At 46.9% G+C, this 19218-nt stretch overlaps 1 protein-coding gene across 1 annotated transcript; it reads left to right on the top strand.

The window, feature by feature from the left end:
* Positions 1–1852: 1852 nt before the first annotated feature.
* On the top strand, positions 1853–18560 carry LOC308150685 (F-box only protein 15-like; the record flags this gene model as incomplete). The annotated part of the gene is made up of 8 exons (XM_080523490.1): positions 1853–2048; positions 3446–3644; positions 4998–5093; positions 5789–5918; positions 7500–7585; positions 8853–8998; positions 9827–9954; positions 18294–18560. 8 exons carry the CDS (start codon positions 1853–1855, stop codon positions 18558–18560), a joined length of 1248 nt encoding a protein of 415 aa, XP_080379616.1.
* Between the last annotated feature and the right edge of the window lie 658 nt (positions 18561–19218).

Below are 19218 nucleotides of genomic sequence, written 5' to 3'. Positions count from 1 at the left end.
TGAGTTTTTTTTTTACACTTTAAGGACAACAAAGTCAAGGTATTGGAGTGGCTATCACAAAGCCCTGCCCTCAACCCTATAGAAAATGTGTGGACAGAACTGAAAAAGCATGTGCAAGCAAGGAGGCCTACAAATCTAACTCAGTTACACCATGTATGTAAACTTCTGACCCACTGGGGATGTGATGAAACAAATAAAAGCTGAAATAATCTCTACTATCTATGACATTTCACATTTAAAATAAAGTAGTGATTACTGACCTAAGACAAGGAATGTTTACTTGGATTAAATGTCAGGAATTCAAGTTCAACTGTATATAGTGCTAATCAAGCAGGGCACCGACACAAACCTTGTGATTCAAGGATCTCAAAATGTACATTTATTGGTTGTGATGTACATGGTTAGCTTTGTTTTTACATTTCATTGGGTCCTGCTCTTGGTGATGACGGTACTGTATGTCACGCTATCGTCAGGGGTTTGGTCCCGCTGGAAGACACGAAAGAGAGAGAGAGTTATTCTGGGATGGAATGGTAGACCCAAATAAGTGGGTAAAATGTTTACATTGACCCTCCACATCTTCCCTGGGGGGTATTCCAGACAGCAGCATCAATGGGTAAGCATGTTTTATTGTACCTTGTGTGTCGCCATGTTCTGGTTATGAACCACAGTGCTGTACATCACGTCAGGGTCGCTGTCTGGGTTTGGGCGCTGAGACATGGGTGACAGACAGTCGTCAACATCTCTTCGCTGTGGAAAGAATGGTCGTTGACGCATATATTTTGTCACATTTGTCATTGAGGTAATTAACACATAACAGTAACTCTGAGTGTGTAATGCCCATAGATATTACATTCGTATGACAATGCCCATACATGCCCCCATGCAATGCCCACCATTATATACGTATGGCAATGCCCAGCCCAGCCAATCCATCTCCGTCTCTGGCTGCGTTCGTAAACTCGCTCTGAGAGCGCCGGAGCGCTCACTGGGTTCAACGTCATAAAGGAACTAAGTAATTTGATTGGACAAGAGGCATTCCATGAGCGTTGATCAGATTCCAGAGCGAATTTACGAACGCAGCCTCTACGTTAACAGAAGGATGCTGTAATGGCTGCTGGGCGCGGAAAACCTTTGGCGAGTTTCAGAGCCGCGTTGAGGGGCCATGGTCCGACGGCAAACATGAAGACTTCTAGGGACAATACCCTCGCAGAACCCCCAAACACCCATGGGTTAAGTGTGTTTGTAACTACATGTTCAGCGGGCCAGGTGGTGTGCACGCCGGGGGCTAAGTGAACAAGCTAGCCGCTGTCATGCCAACTAGTGTCCGGCTGATGTCATTAATGTGGTTGCTCCATAACGCCTCTCATCACAAATGTACATTTGATAAGTAAGCTAGCTAAGAAAGTAAGTAAGCTAGCTAAGAAAGTAAGTAAGCTAGCTAAGAAAGTAAGTAAGCTAGCTAGCTATGATTGGAAACAAAGTAGTGTCCAATTATGGAATTATATTTATCACTACTTTGGTTGTACTTTGTGGCAACTCCGTAACATTAGTTGAGCAAATTACGTGTGAAATTAGCATGCTAGAATGCTAGCAGGTGTTTTAATATAAAATGGCCATGCCAACATAAAAGCTATAGCTAACTAGTGAACCTGCATCAACCTTAATGCTATTCAAGTGCAAGGAGATGCAAGCGACAGTATTTGGCAGACAGACATAATCTGGCATGCCACTGCCAACCCCACAGCAAGCTGATTTGACTTTTTCTGAAGTGCCATTTTTGTTAGTGTGCTTTACTTGCAAATGCGTCTTTGATTTCTGAATTGTAGGTGCTTAGTGTCAAACTATGCTGACTATGAGTCAGTGGCGATGCCACATCAGGCTCCTGCAGTCAGCCATCCTGCACCAGCAGTCAGCCATCCTGCACCAGCAGTCAGCCATCCTGCACCAGCAGTCAGCCATCCTGCACCAGCAGTCAGCCATCCTGCACCAGCAAGCTCTTCCAAACATGCTGTCAAACCAGGCGTCTGTACTCAAAACGACATGGCGAGGTAGGCGCATAGGCTATACCTCTGTTCACTTATAATGCCAATAATGCCAGGTGCTAGGACCTGGCTTAAAATGGTGTAGTAGTATTAGTATTAGTATTAGTAGTAGTAGTAGTAGTAGTAGTAGTAGTAGTAGTAGTAGTAGTAGTAGTAGTAGTAGTAGTAGTAGTAGTAGTAGTAGTAGTAGTAGTAGTAGTAGTAGTAGTAGTAGTAGTAGTAGTAGTAGTAGTAGTAGTAGTAGTAGTAGTAGTAGTAGTAGTAGTAGTAGTAGTAGTAGTAGTAGTAGTAGTAGTAGTAGTAGTAGTAGTAGTAGTAGTAGTAGTAGTAGTAGTAGTAGTAGTAGTAGTAGTAGTAGTAGTAGTAGTAGTAGTAGTAGTAGTAGTAGTAGTAGTAGTAGTAGTAGTAGTAGTAGTAGTAGTAGTAGTAGTAGTAGTAGTAGTAGTAGTAGTAGTAGTAGTAGTAGTAGTAGTAGTAGTAGTAGTAGTAGTAGTAGTAGTAGTAGTAGTAGTAGTAGTAGTAGTAGTAGTAGTAGTAGTAGTAGTAGTAGTAGTAGTAGTAGTAGTAGTAGTAGTAGTAGTAGTAGTAGTAGTAGTAGTAGTAGTAGTAGTAGTAGTAGTAGTAGTAGTAGTAGTAGTAGTAGTAGTAGTAGTAGTAGTAGTAGTAGTAGTAGTAGTAGTAGTAGTAGTAGTAGTAGTAGTAGTAGTAGTAGTAGTAGTAGTAGTAGTAGTAGTAGTAGTAGTAGTAGTAGTAGTAGTAGTAGTAGTAGTAGTAGTAGTAGTAGTAGTAGTAGTAGTAGTAGTAGTAGTAGTAGTAGTAGTAGTAGTAGTAGTAGTAGTAGTAGTAGTAGTAGTAGTAGTAGTAGTAGTAGTAGTAGTAGTAGTAGTAGTAGTAGTAGTAGTAGTAGTAGTAGTAGTAGTAGTAGTAGTAGTAGTAGTAGTAGTAGTAGTAGTAGTAGTAGTAGTAGTAGTAGTAGTAGTAGTAGTAGTAGTAGTAGTAGTAGTAGTAGTAGTAAAGTCCACACCTTCAGCAATGAACTGTATTGCATTCTCTGTTGCCTGTGTCCTCCTTTCTGAACAGAATATTTGTATTAGTTTCAGTTAGCTCAACATAGATTAGCTCTGCCGATTGAGATGGACCACTTTAATTTGCGTTTTGAATCATGATTCCTAATTGACATTTCATTAGATTGCCACCTGAGATGCTGATGAAGATCGTTTCATACCTGGATGCCTTTTCGCTCTACTGCCTTAGCTGTGTCAACAAGCTGTTTAATCTGCTGGCCAACAACAAGTAAGGATCAGACAATAGCTGACACAAAATGTATCCATATCAGTCCAGTGGGGCACCTGACATTAATTGGCTTATTTTCAGTGCAGTGTGGCACAAGTTGTACTCTACAGAGTACATGTGGAGGCCGAAATGGTTGGACGAGGCTGGGCAGAATCGGAGTGCCGTGGGTGTTCTGGACAGGCCCGAGGGCTACTGGAAGAGGATTTACTTCAGGGCCATGACGGGATACATCGACAACAAGTGGAGGAGTCAGCTGAGGGACACCAACCGCAACACAGGGCTGCCCAGCCAGACAGAGAGAGTCCTCAGGTTTGCTGAAACACTCAGGTCATGTTCTCACATGAAAGTCTGAATCAGGACCCGGAGGAAGTGGATGAGTTTGCAACATTGTTGCATAAATTATTTCTCTGATTAGCGTTCTCACCGCCCTTTATGTAAACGAAGTAACATACGCAGTCGAAGCAACAGACGTGGTAGTTGATTGGTCAGAAGAAAAAAAAAATTGCCCGTTCATCCCGCTCTTATCCAAATCAACACGCATGCGCTGTTGTTTTCCTATGGACAGCCTCGATGCGTCGTTTCTAACCGGAGCGAAACCACCCTTTTCAAGCGGAGCATGTGTTGGTTGTTTGCTCCGGGAGCGACTTCGAATGCGCGTTCTCACAGCTCCAAACGACGCAGAGCAAAGCGAATTTTATCCTAAACTCGATTCCAAGTGAAGCAAATGTGCTAGTGAGAACACACCGTCACTCAATCTCTTCAGTCAAATACCAGTCAGGGTAATTCCCCCAGGTCCCCTTGGGCCTTAAAGTCTAAAATCCAGCAATCCGATTTAGAAGGCCTAAAAAGGTCCCACATTTCAGTTATTCGGTCTTAAAAATGAGATCCTGCAAGGACATCAGTCCGACCACATCTATTTACGCGGCAATTAATCAAGCTGGAACCAATATTTATTTTATATTAATTATCCTTCAGACTTTTTTGTCTGTATGGCAGTGAAATCCCTCATTTCATCACCTTGAGGATGACAAATAGCTATCATATGTTGTCACGAATACGTCTAAAATTATATTCATAGAGGTCTAAAAAGGTCTTAAATTTGACTTGTTGAAACGTGTAGGAACCCTGCAAACATGTATCTCAATAGCTGCAGTTTCATCTCAGCTATTGCAAGTCATTGGTATTTTATTGGGTCATCATGTTTGCTGCACCTTCAGAGTCACAATATGTGGACAGCAGCTGGTGGAAGTGGGAACAAGTTGGCAACCAATAAAATAAAATAAAACTTTCTGAAAAAAGTAATTAAATGTCAACGTTGTTGAAAATCAATGACACACTCGCTAGTCAAGCCAAAACAATTGCATTGCAATGGATTCGATGAATAATCCCCACTACTCTACACTAACTAGGTAGTAGTTAGTTCCCGCTTTCACCAGCTGCTGTCACATATGTGTGCGGTTGTATGGCCAAACACAGGAATAGGAAAAGTACAGGTATAATATGAATATGAAAACTTGACATTGTCATGGCAACATCCTTCCCTTTCAGAAACCAGCATGTAACCTGGGAGATCACGGTGACAGACAAACATGGGTGCAAGGGCACGTTTAAGCAAGGCCACGCCTACTTCTCCGATTCCTCTGTGACTGTGTGTTGGAACAGTGGGGTCTGGCCTCTCTTCTACAAACTCTCTACCCTGCAGGTCCACGGGGTCGTTAGAGGTGCCCCCAACAGCCTCAGGTTGGTGTCCCTCAACAAGTCAGTCTCCATCCATCCCTATGACTCTGTATCTCTCTAACTTTCACACTCACACACATACACACACACATGCACACGTTCACACTGCTGTCCAGCCAACGGCTCCAGATATCCATCCACACATCTGTTTTACTTCCAGTAATCTGTCATCCATCCATCCATCCATCCATCCATCCATCCATCCATCCACACATCTGTTTTACTTCCAGTATCGGTCATCCATCCATCTATCCATCCATCCACATATCTGTTTTACTTCCAGTAATCTGTCATCCATCCATCCATCCATCCATCCATCCATCCATCCATCCATCCATCCATCCACACATCTGTTTTACTTCCAGTATCGGTCATCCATCCATCCATCCATCCATCCATCCATCCATCCATCCATCCATCCATCCATCCACCCACACATCTGTTTTGCTTCCAGTATCGGTCATCCATCCATCCATCCACCCACACATCTGTTTTGCTTCCAGTATCGGTCATCCATCCATCCATCCATCCATCCATCCATCCATCCATCCACACATCTGTTTTGCTTCCAGTATCTGTCATCCATCCATCCATCCATCCACACATCTGTTTTGCTTCCAGTATCTGTCATCCATCCATCCTTCCACACATTCAAGTCATGTTATTGTATCTTTGTGGTATGTTAGTGATATGCGTTCCTCTGTCTCCCCCCTCAGACCTGTCTGGCCATCACTGGTAGCCACGTTTGACCAAAGCACCTTCTCTGGGAATGGGGTCCTCGTTGGCAAAGACAAACTGGTCAGGCTGGTGCTCTTCCCTCCTGGTCTCCTCATAGGCTTCCGGAGAGTATGTAATCTATGGCTCTACCCAACAATATATATTATACATATCAAGCCAAACATTATATTTTATATATAACCTAATATCCCATTTTAGATTGAAGCCTGTAGTTGGTTATTATTATTATTATTATTATTATTATTATTATTATTATTATTATTATCTCATATTTTAGGGACTCTACACTGGCTTCCTGTTAAGTTCAGAATAGATTTCAAGATCCTTCTGCTTGTTTATAAAGCTCTCACTGGCATAGCACCAGAATATCTGAAAGACCTTTTGCTAGCATATCAGCCCAATAGAGCTCTCAGGTCTTCTGACGCTGGTTTTCTCTGTACAATAGAAGAGATTTGGTGAGGCTGCATTCTTATTTTATGCACCCAAATTGTGGAATGCACTGCCAGTTTACATTAGGGATGCAACCTCAGCAAATATGTTCAAGTCAAGACTGAAAACCCATCTTTTTAATATTGCCTTTAAATGACTAAATAATTAAATTATGATTCTAATGATTAAAGCACTTTGAGCTGCAACGTTTGCAGGAAAAGTGCTATACAAATAAATGTTTGTTATTATTATTATTATTATTATTATTATTATTATTATTATTAAAAACAGAAAGTGGGTTGTCAGTATTGGAAGAAAAAAAAATGGGTATGTACAAAAAGGTAAAATAAAACGGCGCTAAAAATACTTTCGGTTTGTAATGGGACTATGGTGGGACAAATTAGACTATTATGGCAGCCCACAGTTTCTGCTATGTATGGGGGAAACACTGCTGTATTCGAAATAATATTTTTGTCGTCGCCATAGTTTGGACCGTGGGCTTATAGAATGTCACCTGCATGGCTTGTCGTTATAGAATGTCACCTGCATGGCTTGTCGTTATAGAATGTCACCTGCATGGCTTGTAGACATTGCAGTTTACTACCTCAGCTGCCCAGCTCCGTCCTTGGTGGCTACTCTAATTGTTTTTTGTTTTTTTAAAACACCATGGTTGTCAAGGAAACCTGGTCACCTGATTGAACAATAGGGTCCCTCAAGGTAAGCTCTAAAATCTTCTCTCTCTCTCCCTCTCTCTTTGTCTCTGTCTCTCTCTCTGTGTCTCCCTCTCTCTCTCTCTCTCTCTCTCTCTGTGTCTCCCTCTCTCTCTCTCTCTCTCTCTCTCTGTCTCTCTCTCTCTCTCTCCCTCTCTCTCTGTCTCTCTCTCTCCCTCTCTCTCCCCCTCTCTCTCTCCCTCTCTCCCTCCCTCTCTGTCTCTCTCTCTCTCTCCCCCTCTCTCTCTCTCTCTCTCCCTCTCTGTCTCTCTCTCTCTCCCTCTCTCTCTGTCTCTCTCTCCCTCTCCCTCTCTCTCTCTCTCTCCCCCTCCCTCTCTCTCCCTCCCTCTCTGTCTCTCTCTATCTCCCCCTCTCTCTCTCTCTCTCCCTCTCTGTCTCTCTCTCTCTCTCTCTCTCCCTCTCTCTCTGTCTCTCTCTCCCTCTCTCTCTCTCTCTCTCCCCCTCCCTCTCTCTCTCTCCCTCTCTCTCTCTCTCTCCCCCCCTCCCTCTCTCTCTCTCTCTCTCTCTCTCCCTCTCTGTCTCTCTGCAGAGCGAGAGCCAGGCCATTGCCTTTGCCATGGTCAACCTCCACTTCCACAAACTGGTGGAGAGGAGTCTGCTGGGCTCTCCCATCTGGTATGCTATGCTGCCCCTGGCTTAGGACAACGCCAGCAGCTTTTACTCACATTCTGAAATGTCTTTATTGCCAACAGATGGCAAGCTTAGTGTTTCAAAGAGTGTTTAAAGACGCCCTGGAAACCAGATGTCACTCTAACTTGACAGAGGGGTCATTACCCAGATTTATGAATTATGTATGTTTTTTTGTTTGTTTTTTTGGTGTGATTTCATCCAGGATTCACAACAACACATAATAATCACACATAATTATTCCTTCCTTTATTATTATTATTTTTTACATTTTTGTTATGTCATAGCTTGAGGAAATTATTGATTTTTATCTGCAACCACTGACCACTTTGACCTAGTTGCTAATTGTTAACGGAATATAATTAGTTTCTTGTGAATCGCTTTGGATAAAGGTAAAATGTAAAAATGTTTAACGACTGATGTATACAGCCTGCACTGCATAGCATACCTATCGTGGTATGTGGTTGTGTGGGTGAGCTTGAGGCCTTATTGCAGCCTACATGGTGTGATGGCGCCATCTTCTGGTGACTGGTGAGAATGCATGCTGATGTGCAGTCGCGTCACGTTTTCTCGCACTTGCTTCGCTTCCAGTTGGCAGAAGAGAACTAAAATAAAATATGTTACCCTTTCATGTATTCAGTCATACTCGTTCAGAAACTCTACCCAGGTGCCCCGCGGTGGTGTAGCGGTCTAAGCACTGGCCACTAGTGCAAGTTGCCCACTGGGGACTGGGATCGTATCCCAGCTCGCCAGATCCGGATATGGCTGGGGCACACACGGGGAGCGACATATTGGGCGGCCGCTCCCGAGGGCGGTATAGGAGTAGTTCCGGACAAGGATCCGTCGCGCAACACCGCCCCCGTCTGGTGCTGGAGTAACGGTACTGGGCTCGAGGAGCCAGTCAGCTAGTCTGCCTGGCGCCCTCCTCTGGGACTGCCGGCTACGGGGTCGTGCGGCGGATCCTTCGCAATAGGCAGGGGATAATTGGATGCTAGGTTGGGTTCAATTGGCTACCAAATTGGGTGAAAAAAGGGGATAAAATCTGAAAAACAAATTTTAAAAAAAAAGAAAAGAAACTCTACCCAGAAGCTGATGCATTATACATACAAACTCACTTCCAAAGACAAAAATCGTGTTCACTGTTCACTTACACACTCTCCATTGCCCTCTCACTCCTCACGTGTTGAGCTTTCCTGTTACATAACTGACATCCATTCTCTTACACTCACTCGTTCCCATGTCTTCTCTCATCTAGGCCGTACTCGGTGCTAGAAGACAGGGCCTGTGTCAACCATGGCGACCCCAACTACGGTCTCCATGGTTACTCACTACACTTCGTCCTTCACAACACGGTCACCCAAATCATCTCGGGATGTTTCCGTCATCTCCAGTGTTGGAAAGGTAAAGGAAGAAAACACAATCCAGGAAATGATACGGAAGATAGTGAAAGCGGCTCTTAACCGTTTGCTCTATGGATACAGAGACTCACCCTCACTCTCCACTTTTAAGTCCCACCTCAAGGCCTACCTGTTCTCCCATGCATACAACCTTCCCTACCCCTAACCATCTCCCCTAACCCTGCCACCCTCCTCCCCCCCTGGACATTGCTGTGTTAATTGTTCCTTGTGCCTGTTTGTTAACTCTGTGTATCTCTATGTGCTCATGTTATCTGTTGCTTTATGTTTCTGTGTCTTCTGTTTCCCCCATATTGTCAGCGTCTTTGAGCCCCGGAAAAGCGCTATATAAATATAATGTATTACTATTATTATTATTATTATTATTATACAGTAGATCCGGTCAAAGCGCCGTTTGATATGAAGCCTGAACTGAAACCTCTAACGGAGACGAGAACGGATGTATCCCCTAGCTGGGCCTTAAACTAGAACAGCCATGAGGGGTCATTTTGACCCCTGTGAGTAAAGAAAAGATGTTATATCTTTGCACTCAATCAAATTTCAGGACTCTCCTTTCATGACTTTTCCTAGATATGTGCGATATGTGCAGGCTAATTTACAAGCGGCCAACTAGTGGTCGTTGTGTGTAAATAGCAGGTTAGCATTTTAAAGACCCCCCAGACGGCTCTTTTAGTAGGTAAAAAAGGCACGGCTGTTCTAGTGTTACAGCTTACTGGGTCTGGGCTTCCTATAGTACAGCACGACTGTGATGTGTGTAATACCTGCTAACCAGCCTCTTACTCTGTGGTATCGGTTGTGTGTTGTCGTTGACCAGGTCATGTCCAGGACGGCTTCGTTCCGCTGATTGCCATCCACGTGAAGAACCTGTCCCAGCACAGATCCTTCTGCGGCAAGATCAACCTGCCTTGGAAAACTGACCACACTGCGGGGGGTACTGTGGCGGTACGCAGTGGTACACTAACACTAGGGGACGGTCCCAGATCCACCGCTAAACCAGCACCTAAACGCCTCTCTTACTGGAAGGATTGGTCGAGTTTTTTTTTTTACCATATAGCAAGCTCCCAAGATCTGTATCAGCTCAGCTGATCTAGGGCTAGGGGGGAGGGGGGTGTAGGGGTTGGTCTTGTAGTGGTTGATCTTAACTATTCATCTAAAAAGGAATAGGCATTCACCCCCAACCTAATTTTAGCATTTATAACCCCTCCTTACCTTTGAACTTATAGATAAGTACTACTGTATGTCAGAAGAAACCATACAATCCTTTCCCCCCCATCCTAATGCAGTTTTTCCCCTCCCATTGAATATGAGGGGTGTGGATCTGCCTAAAACCTTACATGGAACTTCCCTTACAGGGAACCCCTCTCCCCTCTCTCCCTCTCTCTGTAGGACTGTCCTAATGTCTTTCCCCCTCTCCCTCTCTCTGTAGGACTGTCCTAATGTCTCCCCTCTCTCCCTCTCTCTGTAGGACTGTCCTAATGTCTTTCCCCCTCTCCCTCTCTCTGTAGGACTGTCCTAATGTCTCTCCCCTCTCTCCCTCTCTCTGTAGGACTGTCCTAATGTCTTTCTCCCTCTCTCCCTCTCTCTGTAGGACTGTCCTAATGTCTTTCCCCCTCTCCCTCTCTCTGTAGGACTGTCCTAATGTCTTTCCCTCTCTCCCTCTCTCTGTAGGACTGTCCTAATGTCTTTCCCTCTCTCTGTAGGACTGTCCTAATGTCTCTCACCCCTCTCCCTCTCTCTGTAGGACTGTCCTAATGTCTTTCCCCCTCTCCGTCTCTCTGTAGGACTGTCCTAATGTCTTTCCCTCTCTCCCTCTCTCTGTAGGACTGTCCTAATGTCTTTCCCCCTCTCCCTCTCTCTGTAGGACTGTCCTAATGTCTTTTCCCCTCTCCCTCTCTCTGTAGGACTGTCCTAATGTCTCTCACCCCTCTCTCTCTCTCTGTAGGACTGTCCTAATGTCTTTCCCTCTCTCCCTCTCTCTGTAGGACTGTCCTAATGTCTTTCCCTCTCTCCCTCTCTCTGTAGGACTGTCCTAATGTCTTTCCCCCTCTCCCTCTCTCTGTAGGACTGTCCTAATGTCTTTCCCTCTCTCCCTCTCTCTGTAGGACTGTCCTAATGTCTTTCCCTCTCTCCCTCTCTCTGTAGGACTGTCCTAATGTCTTTCCCCCTCTCCCTCTCTCTGTAGGACTGTCCTAATGTCTTTCCCTCTCTCCCTCTCTCTGTAGGACTGTCCTAATGTCTTTCCCTCTCTCCCTCTCTCTGTAGGACTGTCCTAATGTCTTTCCCCCTCTCCCTCTCTCTGTAGGACTGTCCTAATGTCTTTCCCCCTCTCCCTCTCTCTGTAGGACTGTCCTAATGTCTTTCCCTCTCTCCCTCTCTCTGTAGGACTGTCCTAATGTCTCTCCCCTCTCCCTCTCTCTGTAGGACTGTCCTAATGTCTTTCCCCCTCTCCCTCTCTCTGTAGGACTGTCCTAATGTCTTTCCCTCTCTCCCTCTCTCTGTAGGACTGTCCTAATGTCTCTCACCCCTCTCCCTCTCTCTGTAGGACTGTCCTAATGTCTCTCACCCCTCTCCCTCTCTCTGTAGGACTGTCCTAATGTCTCTCACCCCTCTCCCTCTCTCTGTAGGACTGTCCTAATGTCTCTCACCCCTCTCCCTCTCTCTGTAGGACTGTCCTAATGTCTTTCCCTCTCCCCCTCTCTCTGTAGGACTGTCCTAATGTCTCTCACCCCTCTCCCTCTCTCTGTAGGACTGTCCTAATGTCTCTCCCTCTCCCTCTCTCTGTAGGACTGTCCTAATGTCTTTCCCCCTCTCCCTCTCTCTGTAGGACTGTCCTAATGTCTTTCCCTCTCTCTGTAGGACTGTCCTAATGTCTTTCCCTCTCTCTCTCTCTCTGTAGGACTGTCCTAATGTCTTTCCCTCTCTCTGTAGGACTGTCCTAATGTCTTTCCCTCTCTCTCTCTCTGTAGGACTGTCCTAATGTCTTTCCCTCTCTCCCCCTCTCTCTGTAGGACTGTCCTAATGTCTTTCCCTCTCTCCCTCTCTCTGTAGGACTGTCCTAATGTCTTTCCCTCTCTCTGTAGGACTGTCCTAATGTCTTTCCCTCTCTCTCTCTCTCTCTCTCTCTCTCTCTGTAGGACTGTCCTAATGTCTTTCCCTCTTTCCCCCTCTCTCTGTAGGACTGTCCTAATGTCTTTCCCTCTCTCCCTCTCTCTGTAGGACTGTCCTAATGTCTCTCCCCTCTCTCCCTCTCTCTGTAAGACTGTCCTAATGTCTTTCCCCCTCTCCCTCTCTCTGTAGGACTGTCCTAATGTCTTTCCCCCTCTCCCTCTCTCTGTAGGACTGTCCTAATGTCTTTCCCTCTCTCTGTAGGACTGTCCTAATGTCTTTCCCTCTCTCTCTCTCTCTGTAGGACTGTCCTAATGTCTTTCCCTCTCTCCCCCTCTCTCTGTAGGACTGTCCTAATGTCTTTCCCTCTCTCCCTCTCTCTGTAGGACTGTCCTAATGTCTTTCCCTCTCTCCCTCTCTCTGTAGGACTGTCCTAATGTCTTTCCCCCTCTCCCTCTCTCTGTAGGACTGTCCTAATGTCTTTCCCTCTCTCTCTCTCTCTCTGTAGGACTGTCCTAATGTCTTTCCCTCTCTCCCTCTCTCTGTAGGACTGTCCTAATGTCTTTCCCTCTCTCCCTCTCTCTGTAGGACTGTCCTAATGTCTTTCCCCCTCTCCCTCTCTCTGTAGGACTGTCCTAATGTCTTTCTCCCTCTCCCTCTCTCTGTAGGACTGTCCTAATGTCTTTCCCCCTCTCCCTCTCTCTGTAGGACTGTCCTAATGTCTTTCTCCCTCTCTCTGTAGGACTGTCCTAATGTCTTTCCCTCTCTCTGTAGGACTGTCCTAATGTCTTTCCCTCTCTCCCTCTCCCTCTCTCTGTAGGACTGTCCTAATGTCTTTCCCGCTCTCCCTCTCTCTGTAGGACTGTCCTAATGTCTTTCCCCCTCTCCCTCTCTCTGTAGGACTGTCCTAATGTCTCTCACCCCTCTCCCTCTCCCTCTCTCTGTAGGACTGTCCTAATGTCTTTCCCTCTCTCCCTCTCTCTGTAGGACTGTCCTAATGTCTTTCCCTCTCTCCCTCTCTCTGTAGGACTGTCCTAATGTCTTTCCCCCTCTCCCTCTCTCTGTAGGACTGTCCTAATGTCTCTCACCCCTCTCCCTCTCCCTCTCTCTGTAGGACTGTCCTAATGTCTTTCCCTCTCTCCCTCTCTCTGTAGGACTGTCCTAATGTCTTTCCCTCTCTCCCTCTCTCTGTAGGACTGTCCTAATGTCTCTCACCCCTCTCTCTGTAGGACTGTCCTAATGTCTCTCACCCCTCTCCCTCTCTCTGTAGGACTGTCCTAATGTCTCTCACCCCTCTCCCTCTCTCTGTAGGACTGTCCTAATGTCTCTCACCCCTCTCCCTCTCTCTGTAGGACTGTCCTAATGTCTTTCCCCCTCTCCCTCTCTCTGTAGGACTGTCCTAATGTCTCTCACCCCTCTCCCTCTCCCTCTCTCTGTAGGACTGTCCTAATGTCTTTCCCTCTCTCCCTCTCTCTGTAGGACTGTCCTAATGTCTTTCCCCCTCTCCCTCTCCCTCTCTCTGTAGGACTGTCCTAATGTCTTTCCCTCTCTCCCTCTCTCTGTAGGACTGTCCTAATGTCTTTCCCTCTCTCCCTCTCTCTGTAGGACTGTCCTAATGTCTTTCTCCCTCTCTCCCCCTCTCTCTGTAGGACTGTCCTAATGTCTCTCCCTCTCTCTGTAGGACTGTCCTAATGTCTTTCCCTCTCTCCCTCTCTCTGTAGGACTGTCCTAATGTCTTTCTCCCTCTCTCTGTAGGACTGTCCTAATGTCTCTCCCTCTCTCTGTAGGACTGTCCTAATGTCTTTCCCTCTCTCCCTCTCTCTGTAGGACTGTCCTAATGTCTTTCCCTCTCTCTCTCTCTCTCTCTGTAGGACTGTCCTAATGTCTTTCCCTCTCTCCCTCTCTCTGTAGGACTGTCCTAATGTCTCTCACCCCTCTCCCTCTCTCTGTAGGACTGTCCTAATGTCTTTCCCCCTCTCTCCCTCTCTCTGTAGGACTGTCCTAATGTCTTTCCCTCTCTCCCTCTCTCTGTAGGACTGTCCTAATGTCTTTCTCCCTCTCCCTCTCTCTGTAGGACTGTCCTAATGTCTCTCACCCCTCTCTCCCTCTCTCTGTAGGACTGTCCTAATGTCTTTCTCCCTCTCCCTCTCTCTGTAGGACTGTCCTAATGTCTCTCACCCCTCTCCCTCTCTCTGTAGGACTGTCCTAATGTCTTTCCCCCCTCTCTCTCTCTCTGTAGGACTGTCCTAATGTCTTTCTCCCTCTCTCTCTGTAGGACTGTCCTAATGTCTTTCTCCCTCTCTCCCTCTCTCTGTAGGACTGTCCTAATGTCTTTCCCTCTCTCTCTGTAGGACTGTCCTAATGTCTTTCTCCCTCTCCCTCTCTCTGTAGGACTGTCCTAATGTCTTTCTCCCTCTCCCTCTCTCTGTAGGACTGTCCTAATGTCTCTCACCCCTCTCCCTCTTTCTGTAGGACTGTCCTAATGTCTTTCCCTCTCTCCCTCTCTCTGTAGGACTGTCCTAATGTCTTTCCCTCTCTCCCTCTCTCTGTAGGACTGTCCTAATGTCTTTCCCTCTCTCCCTCTCTCTCTGTAGGACTGTCCTAATGTCTTTCCCTCTCTCCCTCTCTCTGTGGGACTGTCCTAATGTCTTTCTCCCTCTCTCTGTAGGACTGTCCTAATGTCTTTCTCTCTCTCTCTGTAGGACTGTCCTAATGTCTTTCCCTCTCTCCCTCTCTCTGTAGGACTGTCCTAATGTCTTTCCCTCTCTCCCTCTCTCTGTAGGACTGTCCTAATGTCTTTCCCTCTCTCCCTCTCTCTCTGTAGGACTGTCCTAATGTCTTTCCCTCTCTCCCTCTCTCTGTAGGACTGTCCTAATGTCTTTCTCCCTCTCTCTGTAGGACTGTCCTAATGTCTTTCTCTCTCTCTTTGTAGGACTGTCCTAATGTCTTTCCCTCTCTCTCTCTCTCTCTGTAGGACTGTCCTAATGTCTTTCCCTCTCTCTCTCTCTCTGTAGGACTGTCCTAATGTCTTTCCCTCTCTCCCTCTCTCTGTAGGACTGTCCTAATGTCTTTCCCCCTCTCCCTCTCTCTGTAGGACTGTCCTAATGTCTTTCCCTCTCTCTCTCTCTCTCTGTAGGACTGTCCTAATGTCTTTCCCTCTCTCTCTCTCTCTCTCTCTCTCTGTAGGACTGTCCTAATGTCTCTCACCCCTCTCCCTCTCTCTGTAGGACTGTCCTAATGTCTTTCCCTCTCTCCCTCTCTCTGTAGGACTGTCCTAATGTCTTTCCCCCTCTCTCCCTCTCTCTGTAGGACTGTCCTAATGTCTTTCCCCCTCTCTCCCTCTCTCTGTAGGACTGTCCTAATGTCTTTCCCCCTCTCCCTCTCTCTGTAGGACTGTCCTAATGTCTCTCACCCCTCTCCCTCTCTCTGTAGGACTGTCCTAATGTCTCTCCCCCTCTCCCTCTCTCTGTAGGACTGTCCTAATGTCTCTCCCCTCTCTCCCTCTCTCTGTAGGACTGTCCTAATGTCTTTCCCTCTCTCCCTCTCTCTGTATGACTGTCCTAATGTCTTTCCCTCTCTCCCTCTCTCTGTAGGACTGTCCTAATGTCTCTCACCCCTCTCCCTCTCTCTGAAGGACTGTCCTAATGTCTTTCCCCCTCTCTCTGTAGGACTGTCCTAATGTCTCTCACCCCTCTCCCTCTCTCTGTAGGACTGTCCTAATGTCTTTCCCTCTCTCCCTCTCTCTGTAGGACTGTCCTAATGTCTCTCACCCCTCTCCCTCTCTCTGTAGGACTGTCCTAATGTCTTTCCCCCTCTCTCTGTAGGACTGTCCTAATGTCTCTCACCCCTCTCCCTCTCTCTGTAGGACTGTCCTAATGTCTTTCCCCCTCTCCCTCTCTCTGTAGGACTGTCCTAATGTCTTTCCCCCTCTCCCTCTCTCTGTAGGACTGTCCTAATGTCTTTCCCCCTCTCCCTCTCTCTGTAGGACTGTCCTAATGTCTTTCCCTCTCTCCCTCTCTCTGTAGGACTGTCCTAATGTCTTTCCCCCTCTCTCCCTCTCTCTGTAGGACTGTCCTAATGTCTCTCACCCCTCTCCCTCTCTCTGTAGGACTGTCCTAATGTCTTTCCCCCTCTCCCTCTCTCTGTAGGACTGTCCTAATGTCTCTCACCCCTCTCCCTCTCTCTGTAGGACTGTCCTAATGTCTTTCCCTCTCTCCCTCTCTGTATGACTGTCCTAATGTCTCTCACCCCTCTCCCTCTCTCTGTAGGACTGTCCTAATGTCTTTCCCTCTCTCCCCTCTCTCTCTGTAGGACTGTCCTAATGTCTTTCCCTCTCTCCCTCTCTCTGTAGGACTGTCCTAATGTCTCTCACCCCTCTCCCTCTCTCTGTAGGACTGTCCTAATGTCTTTCTCCCTCTCTCTGTAGGACTGTCCTAATGTCTTTCCCTCTCTCCCTCTCTCTGTAGGACTGTCCTAATGTCTTTCCCTCTCTCCCTCTCTCTGTAGGACTGTCCTAATGTCTCTCACCCCTCTCCCTCTCTCTGTAGGACTGTCCTAATGTCTTTCCCTCTCTCCCTCTCTCTGTAGGACTGTCCTAATGTCTCTCACCCCTCTCCCTCTCTCTGTAGGACTGTCCTAATGTCTTTCTCCCTCTCCCTCTCTCTGTAGGACTGTCCTAATGTCTTTCCCCCTCTCTCCCTCTCTCTGTAGGACTGTCCTAATGTCTTTCCCCCTCTCTCCCTCTCTCTGTAGGACTGTCCTAATGTCTTTCCCCCTCTCCCTCTCTCTGTAGGACTGTCCTAATGTCTCTCACCCCTCTCCCTCTCTCTGTAGGACTGTCCTAATGTCTTTCCCCCTCTCCCTCTCTCTGTAGGACTGTCCTAATGTCTTTCCCTCTCTCCCTCTCTCTGTAGGACTGTCCTAATGTCTTTCCCCCTCTCTCCCTCTCTCTGTCGGACTGTCCTAATGTCTTTCCCTCTCTCCCTCTCTCTGTAGGACTGTCCTAATGTCTTTCCCCCTCTCTCCCTCTCTCTGTAGGACTGTCCTAATGTCTCTCCCCTCTCTCCCTCTCTCTGTAGGACTGTCCTAATGTCTCTCACCCCTCTCCCTCTCTCTGTAGGACTGTCCTAATGTCTCTCCCCTCTCTCCCTCTCTCTGTAGGACTGTCCTAATGTCTTTCCCCCTCTCCCTCTCTCTGTAGGACTGTCCTAATGTCTTTCCCTCTCTCCCTCTCTCTGTAGGACTGTCCTAATATCTTTCCCCCTCTCCCTCTCTCTGTAGGACTGTCCTAATATCTCTCACCCCTCTCCCTCTCTCTGTAGGACTGTCTTAATGTCTCTCACCCCTCTCCCTCTCTCTGTAGGACTGTCCTAATGTCTCTCACCCCTCTCCCTCTCTCTGTAGGACTGTCCTAATGTCTCTCACCCCTCTCTCTCTGTAGGACTGTCCTAATGTCTCTCACCCCTCTCTCTCTCTCTCTCTCTCTCTCTCTGTAGGACTGTCCTAATGTCTTTCCCCCTCTCCCTCTCTCTGTAGGACTGTCCTAATGTCTTTCCCTCTCTCCCTCTCTCTGTAGGACTGTCCTAATGTCTTTCCCCCTCTCCCTCTCTCTGTAGGACTGTCCTAATGTCTTTCCCTCTCTCCCTCTCTCTGTAGGACTGTCCTAATGTCTTTCCCCCTCTCCCTCTCTCTGTAGGACTGTCCTAATGTCTTTCCCTCTCTCCCTCTCTCTGTAGGACTGTCCTAATGTCTCTCACCCCTCTCCCTCTCTCTGTAGGACTGTCCTAATGTCTCTCCCTCTCTCTGTAGGACTGTCCTAATATCTTTCCCCCTCTCCCTCTCTCTGTAGGACTGTCCTAATGTCTCTCACCCCTCTCCCTCTCTCTGTAGGACTGTCCTAATGTCTCTCACCCCTCTCCCTCTCTCTGTAGGACTGTCCTAATGTCTTTCCCTCTCTCCCTCTCTCTGTAGGACTGTCCTAATGTCTCTCACCCCTCTCCCTCTCTCTGTAGGACTGTCCTAATGTCTCTCACCCCTCTCCCTCTCTCTGTAGGACTGTCCTAATGTCTCTCACCCCTCTCCCTCTCTCTGTAGGACTGTCCTAATGTCTCTCACCCCTCTCCCTCTCTCTGTAGGACTGTCCTAATGTCTTTCCCCCTCTCCCTCTCTCTCTGTAGGACTGTTGCATGATGAGTCTGACTCTGCTGGACGAGTTCCAGACGCCGTTCTGGTGCGTCAGCAGCCCCGTCTCCATGTTGCAGATGGAGAACCTCTCCTACCACCACGAGGGAGACCAGTTCTACATCGACTACCTGGACGCGGAGGGCAGGGTGAAGATGCAGCTGGTCTGGCTGGAGGAGGACAGGCATTTCTTCCTCATCAACCTGGTAGTCTTCATCGCCGTGGCCAAAGTTAACAAACACTTTGGGAGAAAGTATTGTTGAGACCGCACACGCTTGTAGCTGTTCGTGTTTGTGTTTTGTTTCTGTTCAGTTTTTTTTTGCTCGGTTTAGCTCACATGTTCTGTTATGATTTTGTAATATTTGGTGTACAGTTTTGAGTATTACTTCTCAAGTGTTATTTCCTTTAATATGTTCACACCTCTAATGAGCAATTAAAAAGTCGTCACTTAGGGGCACATGTTCATGAGTGCGTTGTCTCTTACTTGCTAGAGGATACTTAGTTATATGATACTTACTAAAAACCTAATAATAGCCACTAATTCTTATAGCATTATGGCCTATGGCCTTAGCATAGATAACTTTTTCTTATGATAACTCGAACATGTGATTTTTCTGGGTCACAGCAGATCAATACGAGGGCAGGTGCCCCAGTAAAAGGGGTCTAGCAGCAACACCCATGCCTGAAGTGCTCCAAACGTGTCTTACCTGACCCCCTACTGCCCAATATTGGACAAGAGCTCACCTGGCTGCTAGTGAGTTTCTTGGCATTGCAACAAGAGAAATGAAGTTGCGGTAGTTATAGAGATGAGTTATGCGTATGATGCAGGAACTGTGATGGTTGCTTTTTGTACAGTACTCTTGAACTGAAAATATATCCACGTGTGCTATTAAACCAGTATCTTGTCTTATGGTAGTCCAC

This window comes from Nansenia antarctica, assembly GCF_963989245.1.
Source record: "Nansenia antarctica genome assembly, chromosome: 2".
NCBI lineage: Eukaryota > Metazoa > Chordata > Actinopteri > Argentiniformes > Microstomatidae > Nansenia > Nansenia antarctica.
The sequence above is the reverse complement of the archived record's forward strand: the minus strand, read 5'-3'. Positions and strand labels throughout refer to the sequence as shown.